The 13,431-nt window shown below is 38.1% G+C and overlaps 1 protein-coding gene across 2 annotated transcripts in view; it reads right to left on the reverse strand.

Annotated features, from left to right (window-relative positions):
• Positions 1 to 2,686: 2,686 nt before the first annotated feature.
• The window catches only part of Ctnna2 (catenin alpha 2), a 1,158,645-nt gene continuing 1,147,900 nt past the window's right edge, over positions 2,687 to 13,431 (reverse strand). For both annotated transcript variants that reach the window (XM_052721879.1, XM_052721880.1), the window contains one exon: positions 2,687 to 3,897. In XM_052721879.1, coding sequence (XP_052577839.1) covers positions 3,610 to 3,897 — 288 coding nt within the window. In that variant the 3' untranslated portion in view covers positions 2,687 to 3,609. The remainder of the gene's footprint in view (positions 3,898 to 13,431) is intronic.

The raw sequence follows: 13,431 nt of genomic DNA on the forward strand, positions 1-13,431 counted from the left end.
TTGAGCCAGGCAGTGGTGGCACATGCCTTTAATCCCAGCACTCAGGAGGCAGAGTCAGGCAGATCTCTATGAGTTTGAGGCCAGCCTGGGCTACAGAGTGGGTTTCAGGAAAGGCACACAGCTACCCAGAGAAACCCTGTCTTGAAAAACCAAAAAAAGGGGGGGGGATGTCTCCCTTGATTGGCGTTTCTTTTAGTCCTTATCACCTGTACAGTTTGTTTCATCCTATGAAGGCAGGCCTTTTTGTTGCTTCTTTTAAAATGTCATTATCTAACTTCAGCATTCCATTGTTTCATAGCCAACATAGTCTAGACGTGTCTCGGCACATTTATGTTCCAGGACCGCTTGTTGGCTGTGACTGTCATCTTCTGTTCTAGTGTTCGGTTATTTACCTTCAACTCTCACCCTACTCTTATAAAATTGATGTGTGCCTTTTAGGTGTCAAAAATATATTTAGAGGGGATGTGTTGATGTATCTGTGGGTAAGAGCATGGCCTGCTCTTGTAGAGGACCAGAATTTGTCTCCCAGCACCTGTGTCAGCCAGCTCACAACCACCTGATAATTCCAGTTCCAGGAAATTTGATGATGCTCTGTTTTGGCCTTCACAGGCACCTGCACTCAATTGTATATATCCATACAGAAACACATCATTAAAATAAATCTTCGAAAGTATTTACAATTTAGTTGTTTCTACCTCTTTCATCAATCTCCACAATATTAATATCTCAGAAGGTCTTGAGGGCTGTGGTCCTAACCTATGGGTTATTGTTTGTTTTGCTACTGTATTCATTTCATAATTGGGGTTTGATGCTTCGAGCTTTGTACTTCTTTCCACCGCCTGCTAGAGCATGTGTCTTGGGGACAGAAAAACAGCAGCTGTTTCATTGTTGTGGTGCTCTCAGCAAAGTACCTTTAGGCTTTGCAAAGTCACAGTTCTCTTTGATCTCAAGAACAACCACGGCAAGGACAGGGGTAAAGTTTGCTGAATAAGAACTGAAAGCAAGGACTCTGCAGATATGTGTGATACTTCCAGAAATAAGCAACACCGAGGACTGAGTTCCAGAAAACTTATATACACGGTTCATAAATATTAACATATTCAAATACCACGGTATAAGTCAAAGTCCATGGCATTCTTTATGTGTTCTTCAGATACCTGCTGGAATTTTCAGTAAGCTTTTGAATGTTTTAAGTTTCTTGGCTAATTCAGCATACTTTCTTTGCTGGTTTAAAAACTAGAATAGCATAAACACTGGGAAAGTTAATTATATTAATTATATTTCACTCAAGGACTTTGAAACAGCATTTTGTTGACTGTATACCTAATCATTAACACTAGGCTAACACTTTTATCCCCTACTTTTAACCTCTTAATACTTATGTTTCCTTCCATCCTGGCAAGAAGGGATGTGAAGAGGTGTCTCTCATCTTTAAAAACCTTCAGGGAGGAGAAAAATAGAGTTGGTGGTATTTTTAGGGAGATGTTCCTCAAAAGAGTGCTTCTTTTTTTTTTTTTTTTTTTGGTTTTTCGAGACAGGGTTTCTTTGTGTAGCTTTGTGCCTCTCCTGGAACTCACTTGGTAGCCCAGGCTGGCCTCGAACTCACAGAGATCCACCTGGCTCTGCCTCCTAAGTGCTGGGATTAAAGGCGTGCGCCACCACCGCCCGGCTTCAAAAGAGTGCTTTAACTGCTGTTTCTGAGAAGGTCAGATTTCCCAGAATTGAGTCAATGCTGCTAAGAATGTGTTGTCATCATTATTCTGGTCATTAGACAAGTGGCGTGCTTGTTATTACCATGCTAGATGAGCAAAAAGGAAAGATATCCAGAACATTTGCTGAGCCCAGAGCTCAGCCTATACCCTGGCTCAAATTTTGCTCAAGTTGCTGATAAGTCTCTGAATGCTTATGCAAATTAAGGGGCAGGCTTATCTTATTTAATGATTAGTGTTGAAAATCGTTCTACAGCTTTTATAGTGGTTCCTCCATCACAGTCTCAGTGGTGTTTTAAGTGCCAGCAGAACCATTTCCAAACAAAATTTTGGACTTTGATTTCTTTCCTTCTACTACTTCCCTATCCCTTCCCTCTGGGTTCAAGCATACAAGCTAACACAGCTTATATGCACATGAAACCCGTGGCATTATTATGTCATTGAGAAGCACATTTTACCCAGCGTCCACCGGCAGCACATAGTAATGTGTAACTTGCAGATGTCATTCTAACAGAGGAGCCTTGATTATTCATTTGAGTAACTGTATGCTGTTCCCCTCTACTTAGTTCAAAGCTGAACAGCAACACCCAGATTATCTTTGGTGATGTGACTGAGGCCTTGTTTTTCTGATTTAAAGAGGAAAACAAAGGAAGTGGATAAAATATTTTTGAAATCAGTATGAGCTTAACTTGAAATCTTACATCTCATGTTTTGGAAGTTTTGCCTAGGGCCAATCATGGCCCGGAAAAGTGAAATACAAGCATTCTCATTTCAGATTCAGTCTGAAAGTGAGACAAAACAAATGGGCAAAACAAACCACGAAATATGTATCTGGAAGAAAAATGACTGAGAGACTATATATATTTTAGTGCTGATTTGTGAAGATCAAACAAGAAGCATTGTTAAATCAATGTTTAAGGATACTCTGTGTTCATATATTACCCATGCATATAGAGAAATGAAACACTATCCAGGTGTCAAGATTAAATGTGTTTATTTTGTGTCAGTGACTACAATGGTATATTAGATACCGGCACTCCAAGCTACACACCTATGCATTTGCCTCTAAACCTTCACACACAGTCAATCTCCATTGCGCTAACTTTCCACCATTGAGCCTTCTATGTCTAGCAAAGTCAGAGTTCAAGTTTAAAAAGAAAGAAAGGAACGGAAGGAAGGACAGTTGAGCTCCACTTTGTGTTGTCAGTGTCCGCAGAAGTATCCAGGTGTCTCAAATGAATGTTTATTATCTTCAGCAGAGGGGGAAAACTGATAAGAGGAACACTAGTAATGGCACTACCAGGAAGAAAGAACAGAATACAGATTAAAGAAGCATTTGAGAAGGGACAAGTTAGTTTCTCCTCAGTTAAGAATCCACAGGATAGCATGGATACAGGACATGGAGGTTAAATTGTTCAATTTGTGGGCCACACACTTCAGCGTATTGGCTAATACATTTTTTGCACCGAAACAGAAGCAGTACAGGTTTTATGTTCTACCATTACACTTCCAGGTTTTTCACTCATGAATATACCTGCCAACCTAATGATTCTTGCATGCATTAGAGTTTGCTTTTGAAGAGTTAAGTTTATTTCCCCATCCCCCCCACTCCCATGAACATTTCAGTGTGAACTCTTTGCCCAACTTTAAGAGAATGTTGCGAAGGACAGCTCTGTGCCACCTCAGGACAGAAATCACCTGTCCCCTCTCCAGGCTACAGATGGACCATCATTATTGATCTCATCTCATCTTACATGCAAACAGACACTGTTCTTTTAATTTCCCCATGCCAGAGGCATACAAGTCGGCAGGTATGCTTACAAAAATGGAATCAAAACGAAAAAGAAAGAAAGGGTGGGGCAACAGAAAGAAAAGCTTTCTTGTTTTAAAGCCTATTGTCCTAGAAGGAATCCATCGCTTTGAATTCACTTAAAGCCTGCACAGGTGAAATGTGTTTCTTCTGAGACCCCCGTCGAACTCGTGTCTGGAATTCTTCAGGCTTTTCTCTTTTCACAAGTGGCTTCTTTTCAGGAGCCTTCATCTTCCAAGACACAACTGGAGAGTTGACAGCTGCTGTCCCATAGACCTTCTGGTATTTGGTTGAGGCTACATAAGATGCTTTCACCGTGAGGACAACAGCATTCATCAGGTTTTTGGCTGCTTGGATGAGTGATGTAGCACTGTCCAGCTAGAAAAGGGGAAAAATAAGATAATTGGGTCAGTCAAGGCCTCAAAGTCACAAGGCACAGGTACAGTTTCACACATCTAGGAGTGTTGTGCTTCTCCTGGTGTTGCCACACAAGCAGATTATCACAAGATAAAGTTAGCACATTATCAGCCACCTGCCTTCTCCTACCCTTGATCCCAGTTTGCTTTGCAGTACATAGTTCTCTAAAATCCCAATACAACTGAAGGCCGAGTGCTACTTTTAGCATGTACATATTCCCATGGGGAACATATCTTATTAGACTCATTCACAATGGTAGCAGTTACTCAAATGTTTGAAACTTATTTGGCAGGCACTGGATACTTTTTTGAAGAAGTCACAAAGGGTTGTATTTCAGTTTCATGCCCCTACCTATGGAAGAATCTTTATACATTATTTCTACTTCCTGAGCTCAGGACTGATAGAAATGAAGACAGCAGCCAACACATGTTCTTTAATTATTGATACTAGACTATGCACTTCAGTATTTCCAGGTCATGAATATACCTCCTGTGAAAATATCATCTATTGTGACATGATTTTCTGGGATAGACGGTGTTCAGAAAGGCACATCTGTCCACGTGTTCATAAAGTATTTTGTATGTACTATGCACCAAACACTGTCTTAAGAATTTCTAAAGCACTTTCCCACTTAATTCTTTAAAGTGCTCTATCTAGGTGTTGTCACTCATGTCACTTCATGATGACAGATGTGGTTCAGGAACTTGTGTAGTTTTAAATTATGACATTCTTACAAACTGCTTCACACTGCCACCTATTGGAATGGGCAATTTTTAAAAAAAAAACTGCCATAAAAGCAGTCATTGAGGAAGTTGATGAAGGAGGATCAAGAGTTGAGGCCAGGCAGAGAATGGTAGGTGGATCCTTCTGGGTATACATACCTAGTTGTAGGCTAGGGAGTTCTATATAAGTGAGAACATCTCAAAAAAAAAAATGAAAGAAAAAGGGGGACATACTAGGGTACATAGAGAGATCTTTGTCATAAGAAACTATAATAAATAATAAAATAATAATAGGGTTTAAAGCCCATCACCTGACCAGCAATTTTAAATTTACCTAATTTCTGCTACTGGCTAAGCCATTTGATACATACCATATTCTGGGTCATTTAGTATCTGTTTCAACTCTGCTAGGATCAAGAATCAAACCATTTATGCTAGAAAAACTGTATTTCTCAGAGTCCCTATCAGGAAAGATTCTATATGTAATCTAATGAAAGAAACAAGTCATTAGCTAGACCAGCAATCTTACTCCAGCTTCAGACATGTTTAAATATAGTAAACCATTCATCAGTTGCTTTGCAGTAAATATAAATGAAGCACGGAGTCATACAAGATTTAGTGACTAGCAATAGCTTTAAGAAAAGAGACTGTAAACCCTATGGCTCCACCCTTCCATGTGACTGACATTCACATTGCTTCATGGCATCTCTTGAGATCAAAATGGCCACTATGTAGTAACTGGGGTCATTTAAATTTGGATCAGTGCCTCTCTGATTACTTGGACAAATTCTTGCTCTCTATTCTTCATAAAAAGCAAAAAAAAAAAAAAAAGAGGTTTTACACTGGATTAAAAATGATTGCAATCTTGTGGGTGATTATTCCATCATCTAAAAGCTTGGGGTCTGATCACTGGGAAAATATAACACTCTTTGTATAAGAGTCTCTTATTATAATAGTAATGAATTTATGCTTTGCCATGAAAAATATCAGTAAGATTATATAATACTGTAGAAAAGAACTAGTTTGTGACTCAAAGCCACCAGTCAGTGGAAATATAATGAATTGCTGTGCAATTTCATTTAACGAAGTAGAGCAAACCATTTACCATTTCACTTTACCATCTCTGTCAGACAGTACAAGGTACATATACCCAAATAATGGCCTGGTCTGGGCTGTTAAGTTTATCCCACCTATGTTTCTAAAGCTAGCTTTAATGAGAAAATTCTAGATTATTCGATGTTAATATGAGAAAGAAGCCAAGCATGGATTACTTTAGGACTATTCAATATAGTCTTTGTACTGCCATGTCAGCATCACCTGGGAAATGTCCTTTTACAGGCCCAACGCAAAGATTCGTTAAAAACAAATTAAAAATAAAAGTTAAAAAGCTTCCATTTTTAAAAAGAGCCTAGAAGATTCTGACAGATTTACCAAATTTTGGCAACAACTAAATTAGTGAAATACAAAGATGACAATTAGCATATTTTAGCAATTGCTTCCAGTATTTCACAATATTTGACTGGATTTCACATTTTCAGTTTTTCCCAGTATCCCTCCAAGTGGAGAGATAAGTAATGGATGGAGATAAGGCAACATGTTTGGTCAATTAGAGTGCATCCATCATGATTTTTGTGTAAGCTAGAAAGAACATTCACCCATGACCCTCATCCTTAACTATAATTATTTCCACATCAGTCTTTCAAGTTTCAAAAATGACTGATATTTATTCATAAAATTAGTTAATTCTATTCCATGCCATTGATAAAGTAGAGGGTAAAGTTATATGCCAGGGATAATATTGCTTTTTGGGGTTATGAAAGAATTAGTAGAATGAGGCAAGATATGTCTATTATGATATTAAATGGCTCTTGAAACATGAGTGTTGGGGAATTGAATGGATCTGAATAAGAAGATACAAGTAATGTGGAGATTTTTTACCACAGATTCCATTTTTATATAGATGGTATCTAATTCTGCAGCAAAGCTAGAGGAACCCGCCTCTTCTTCAGAACCCAACTTTCCTCCCAGCCTGATGCAGGAGTCTTGTGAATAAATCTCATATTGGTGAGAGGAAGATGGCTCTGAGATATAAGCCCAGTGGTTTTGCTCAAACCGCCTGCTAAGGCAGATATTGGGAGAGAGATCTAGACAGCTGACTAAGAGAACTACACACAGACAATAAACTGAATCCAAAAACTGAAAATAAATTGTGACTTTAAAAAGTTGAATTCCAAAAGTATATATTTTGTCCTACTCGAGACCCACTTTTATGACTTGGCTATTTTTCAGCATGGGTTTTTTTTTTTTTTTTTTAAATTCGAATGAATGGGTTTTGTTTATTCTTGTCCAAAAAGACTTCTAACTGAAAAGTTTTAGGTGAAATTTTAATCCCCAAAAGATATTAGAAAGAGTAAAGACATGTGGCATGATTTCTTTTAGCAGAGTTTAAGGACACCTATTTAGCATAATTACTTTCTATTTTCTGAGGCTTTACTCTAACAGTGGCATTTTCAAATAAGATGAGTAAATTAACATATTTAAGTGAAGGTCTAATAATAATAACTGACATTAATTGAGCACTTATGAGGAGGTGCCTGGCATTGCCTTAGTTATGTTAATTAAATTATGTGATTCAATTTTCAAAACTTCTCAAGTAGCAATGATTGTTGCACTCATTTCATAGGCAAGGAAACTGATGTTTAGGGATTAAAATCAATTCCATCTTTTGACAAGGTTTGAAAGCCTGTGAACAGCATTACTCCCTGGAAGCACTACCTAAACTTTGGGGCCTTGTTTATCATCTACTACCTATGGATGAAAAAGTCTCTGCTTCTCTTTACCCTGCTGTGGGGCGTTTACCCACCAACCCCACAGCTCCCCAGAGTTTTCTTGAGTGTGAGCAGCAGGAAATATTAGATAGAAGGATTCATTGTGGAGAATCTTGCAGAGATAAACAGATAGAAAATAAAGGATAGCCTTGAGAGGGCCTGGAATCTATTCCAACGGGCCTGACTGTCTCTGCCCCAGGGTTTTTATAGAGACGCCAAGGGGTGGAGCAAAAGACCTCCTGCCCCAGCACAGCCAAGTGCAGACAATCTCAGACACCTGCACTCAGACCAGTGGTCCTAATCATCCTCTATGCAGACATGCTGGGTAAAGCCACGAGGAACCCGAGAACGGGCTCCCACACCCTGCCAGACCTGGAAGCCTGATACCTCAACTCTGACACATCCTGGTATCATTATCATCACAGTTTTTGACTATCTCTACCTCATGTGCTCTCTAGATTTTTAACTTATTTTAAGAATCTGAATCCTCTCTGTGTTGACAGTTTGACCTTGTAATGTTCCTGCCCAGTATTGAACTGTCCCAGGCAATTTTTTTTACCTACATCTGTTTTGCTGTCTTGGAGTCATATTTAGGGCAGCAGAGCCTGGAAAGCAACCTATGTGCATTTAGTGCCCAGCTCTAGCTATTGGTTTAGACCTTTAAGTGGGTCTCTGCCACTATAATTAATGTTCTATGCCTTGATCTGGATCTCCTTATAATGGATTCAAAATGTGACATCATCAGCATTCCTCAAGCATTCTATATGGGTATCTCTTTCTAGTGCAAGGCCAAGCTTTTCATTAAAGACACTTCTGTTCCCCGTGGTGATCTTTGTAGGCAGTCCATGAGCAACTGTTCATATTTTAAGCTAATTTTAAAAATATGAGCCTACATTTAACAAATCAGACCACATGACTACTTTCTCTCATTTAGATGGACAATCAGCCCTGAGAGTGGTCATGATCTCACCGCGAATGATTTCTAAGAGTAATACATGGCCCATTATAATTCCATAATGAAGGTTTAAACTCAGGAAACCTGATTGGAGGTTTCCTGCATGCTGGCCATTGCTCACACTGACCAACCCTCATTGACTCCTCAATTCTACCGAGCTGTGCTGGACTCCTGCTCTTCCACACTTGTCCCTAGCCATAGACGTTAGAATTCTCCTAATTCTGTTACTAATCTTTCAAAATACCAAAGTACTATTTTAAATAAAGGCAACAGATGTTTCCTCACATCTTGTTCTATTACCGTCCATGAAAGCAAATAAGGGTGAGTTAAGCTGTTTCTCAGGCATTTTTTTTTTCTGTCTGTTTCTCCCTTCCCTGCCACTGTTCCCATTCTTAACTCCACACAACTTCCATCACAAAGTCACATAGGGATAGTCTTCCTGTTCACTGTCCTCATTTGTGTCTTGAATAGAGGGAGGGCTTTCCTGAATGTAATTCTTTTCTTCACTGATATTTCTGCTGCTGTCTAATTCTTTATAACTTCAGAGCTGAAAAACAGCATGAGATGTGCATGAAATGAGTTACGAGGAAACTCCTAAAACTCCAAGTCACTACTGGTGGACTATTTCATTAAAGCTGGGCTTACACTAAACGTCCACCATTACACCAAAAGTGAACATCAATGCATGACTCAGTCACACTCTTGAAAGCAATGCCAAAATCTTTTCCCCCTTTTCCTACATTCTTTCTCCAATTTTTCCACCTACACATTTCCCCCATGCAGTTATTTCTTCTGTGTTGTGTCAACCACTTCTCTTAAGTGATGGGTATGTAGACACAAATAGACTCAGACTCGGACTGTCAGATGTTACAGGAGATCCAGAAAAGACGACACACATTCTAAAAAGCTTAACTTTCTACAGGAAGTGCCTTAGTAGGGTGTCAGGTGTACAAGGAACCACAGAAATAAAAGATTTACTGGGAGTCATGTAGGGAGGGATAAGGCAGGGAAATGGGCTTCCTGGTGGTCACAATTCCAAAATTATTCAATGGGAAACAAGTCTCAAATTCCTATTGCCTCTGGCTTTACACTGATGTACCAAGGTAAGACAAAACATAAAAAAAATGTTGAGATGTTACAGAGCTGAGTTTAATTTCTGTGTCTTATCTAACTGGAGTTATCTTAGGGACCATTAGAAATGTTGGAGTGAATCTTGGGGAGCTGGTTATGAAAAATCACATATTCTATTTATATTAATAAATCATCCTAATTTTGACATATATGCATATATCAAATGTATATTCATTTATGTTTTTTCTTCTGTTAAACTTTTTACAAAGCAAGGGAAAATAATGCAGAATAAAATCCTAAATGTTTTCTCTCTACACATCCAAAATTCCAATATATTTACTTAAAAATTTGCAGCATAAGACATTCAGAATAAAAAAAAAATCAATATCCTTTTAGTAATCTAAGACATGACATTATCAAGAAAGAGCCTATTTGAATAAAAAAATAGGTTTGGTTGACTAGGGAATCATGGGAGAACTAGCTATCTAGAACAATGGGATGCTTATTGTAGCCAAAAACAAATGAAAAAATGCTGTTTATGATTCACAATTTCCTTTAAGAAAAAAACAATAAAAAGAACAATGTCTAAAAGTGCAAAATGTAAAAGGAGTGGAAAACTAACTGTACAAAAGGGGACAAAATCTCACTCTTTCAGAATGTCATTCATAAGGGTCAGGAATGTAAGCACAGAGGACTGCAATTTCAACTGTAAACTCAGCATGCATTCATTTACAACAGCCATGTGGTTTGGACCCATTTTGAGATAATGTCTGTATTCAAATAAGATGATTAGGGGCCCCCAAAATATAACGAAACATAAAAGGGCAGCCTAAGGAAATCCAAACTGTTCCCAGGTTAAAAATAATGGGAGTGTCATGGGAATACTGACCAAATTAAAAAAAAAAAGTCAAGTTCATTCAGAACCTGTTTTGGAAATATAAACACTAGGAAGGATGCTTGATGACATTGAAATGTTCAGCAGCCCAAGAAAAGTGCACTTTCATGTCAAGGCTAAAACTATTCTATTTTCATTACCTCAACTCCAAGCTAATAACAGTGAATATAAAACTAGAAATAGCTACCACAAATATGGCAGAAGTCCATTTTAGTCACTTGCAGGATTTCTGAGTGGCTAAATAAGATAGCTTCAGTACAGAACAGGAAGGAGTTTTAGTGGCACTAGCCTACATATTTTGGGAAAAGAAATTATCATAGAAAAATTGAGAATAATTTTATTAAAAGGCAGATACTTTCAGAAAACTACAGCTGGCCTTCAGTTATATTTAAACTATTACCCGTTCCCTCCCCTGCAAAAATGTCACACATGGCTTGCTGGTGTGGGAAGATTTTCTGCAAGTCAGCTTTGCTGTTAGTGAATGGAAAAGCTGGAGACCTAGAGCAACAGGGTTTATTATCTGCCAAGGAGAACATTTCATATTTGTTCGCTTGTTTTTTTAATAAATCCATGAGACTTTGAAGAGGTATTTGATCTCATTAGAAACCACGATACATCTAAATTTATACAAATAACACCTTTTAAAAAAAATCTCTAGCAAGTCAGGAGCAATAAATAACTCAGACAAAGATGGGGTGAGAGGGTTTAGCTGTGTCCATTCTTCCCCAACATAAGCTGTCTCGGGATGTTTATATACTGGCAAAAGGGGGGAAAGGACATTTCTATCGTGGTAAGTTATTAGTCTGTTGCTCTCTCCACTCACCTCCTTAGATACCAACCATGAGACAGCGTTAGCAAAGCTGGATTTCATCTGCTTAAGACAGTCTTAAATATCACATAGTAATTTACCACTCACTTTTGCAGTCTTCAAGGCAGACATTATTAATCAATCACAGTACTTATTTTTTTTCCCTCCCAACTGGCTAAGTGACAAAGGAAGAGGCAACATATTTACTTCCCTCCTCCTCCAAGAGTTGACATTTTGACAGAACTGTGGAAGACAGTGTTGTACCATTTACAGAACAGATAATCATCCACTATATTAGCATTCTGTCTTTGTCTCTGTTTCTCTGTCTCTGTCTCTGTCTCTGTCTCTGTCTCTCTCTCTCTCTCTCTCTCTCTCTCTCTCTCTATATATATATATATATATATATATATATATATATATATAAAAGCTTAAGTACTTTTTCATTTCACTACTGCTCATCAGACCATTGACAAATACATTTTATTTAAATGACACCACATTCCCCTTTTTGTTCCAATGACTAATTTTTTTAGGAACAGATTGTGCACTTCTTAGTAATAGCTCTTTGTTATGAGTTTCCAATTAATGAAATTGTAAATGAGTATGCATAAGTATTAACAAAAGTGCAAGTTATTTTAGGGAACTATTTTTAAATCAGGTAATAAAATCTAGCAACATGTATTAAGAAGCATAGTGTCTAAGGTAAAAATAAACGTCCCTGGTTGATTGTTGTTTAACCATAACTGCAACATATCTTATAATATGCACCAATACCTAATAGCTATCCCCTAAGGTATTGTCAACTATCACCTGAGCAGTTAGTTTGTCCTAGAGTTATTCTTCTTATTTGATAACTCAGTCTTGTATAACAAATATTTTCATTTTAAGTAGGGAGTCAATTATGATGGAAAGGAGCACAAGAGGTCTGTTGTTTTTTGTAGGGGTTCCTTGAGCTCTCCCAGAGAGGCAACTGGTACTCTACCAATACTGAGAGCCAGTCCTGAGGAAATCTGTATGTAATGGCCAAGGATTAAATTGGCAAATACCTTAGCAGAAAGCCCCTGCAGTCTCAGACAGGCTAAAGAAAATGTCTCCAAAGCCTCTCTGAGAGATTTGCCAGTTGGTTCCCAGGTAACTCTCCACTGGATGTATTTGTGTCTTGGATTTTTAATTCATTTAGGTAGGTAGTAGTGCTTCATAGTCAGGCAGTTCACTGATTAACTGTCTTCATTTGCATTTTTTCAATTATAGGTAAGTAAACCTTGGGGACTCCCATGAAGGCTTAATTACAGTCAACAAATTTTCTAAATATGGCATAGAGCCATTTTTTTCTCTACCAGTAAAGGCTGAATAATTTTTGCTCAACCCCAAACAAGGGATTCTTGCTACACTTGAGATGTGTTGCCTCTTGTAAAATTAGGAGCAATTATGCCTAGGCATCTAGGAATTCTCCCATCTTTTCCTGACTTTCTTCTTTCTTTCAAGTCCGTACACCATCCCACCATATAGGACCTTATGGCCTATTGATCTCTAAAATGTTTGCTTCCACATGACAGAAGACTTATGAGGTAATAAATTCATCAAGTGAAAAAATGACCTACACATTTTCAGATACACACCATGGCAGGGAGTACTAGACACTACCTTCAATGGGGTGTTAGCTTTAGTGTCTCATGAGTGTACCGCACATTCATTGTTGATTGTGTCATCTCTGATCATATGTATCAGCATGATATATCTTACAAACTTGATATCTTATAGCTACTCTTCAAAGGACCAAGGCTTCCTTTTGCCTTCCCTCTAGAGAGCATCACCACCTTCACTATCCTTTTTTCCAATGACCCCACTCCCCAAATATCATGACGATGAGGCAGTATAAGAGAAACTCTCCTCCAAAAGCAATGAATTCATAAGCTATGATTCAATCTGAGTTCACAATCCAATGGGACTAATCACTAACTACATGATTTTAAATGAGCTACTAAATGTAGCTCTACTTGAAAGTCTTGATCTTTATACTGCTCAAGAATGTTTACTGCAGCATTGCTTAAATTAGAAAAAAAGCAAGTATCTATGGCCACACTAACTGGATAAGCCATGTAACCATTCATATGACTAGATAGTTGTAATATAAATGTAAGTTCTATGTAAACACATGGAAAGATGGCCATGATAAACTATTGAGCGAAAATGGTCTGCTACTGACCACAATACAG

The sequence above is a fragment of the Peromyscus californicus genome, unplaced genomic scaffold, assembly GCF_007827085.1.
Source record: "Peromyscus californicus insignis strain IS unplaced genomic scaffold, ASM782708v3 Scaffold_6__1_contigs__length_162567912, whole genome shotgun sequence".
In the NCBI taxonomy this organism is placed as follows: Eukaryota; Metazoa; Chordata; class Mammalia; order Rodentia; family Cricetidae; genus Peromyscus; species Peromyscus californicus.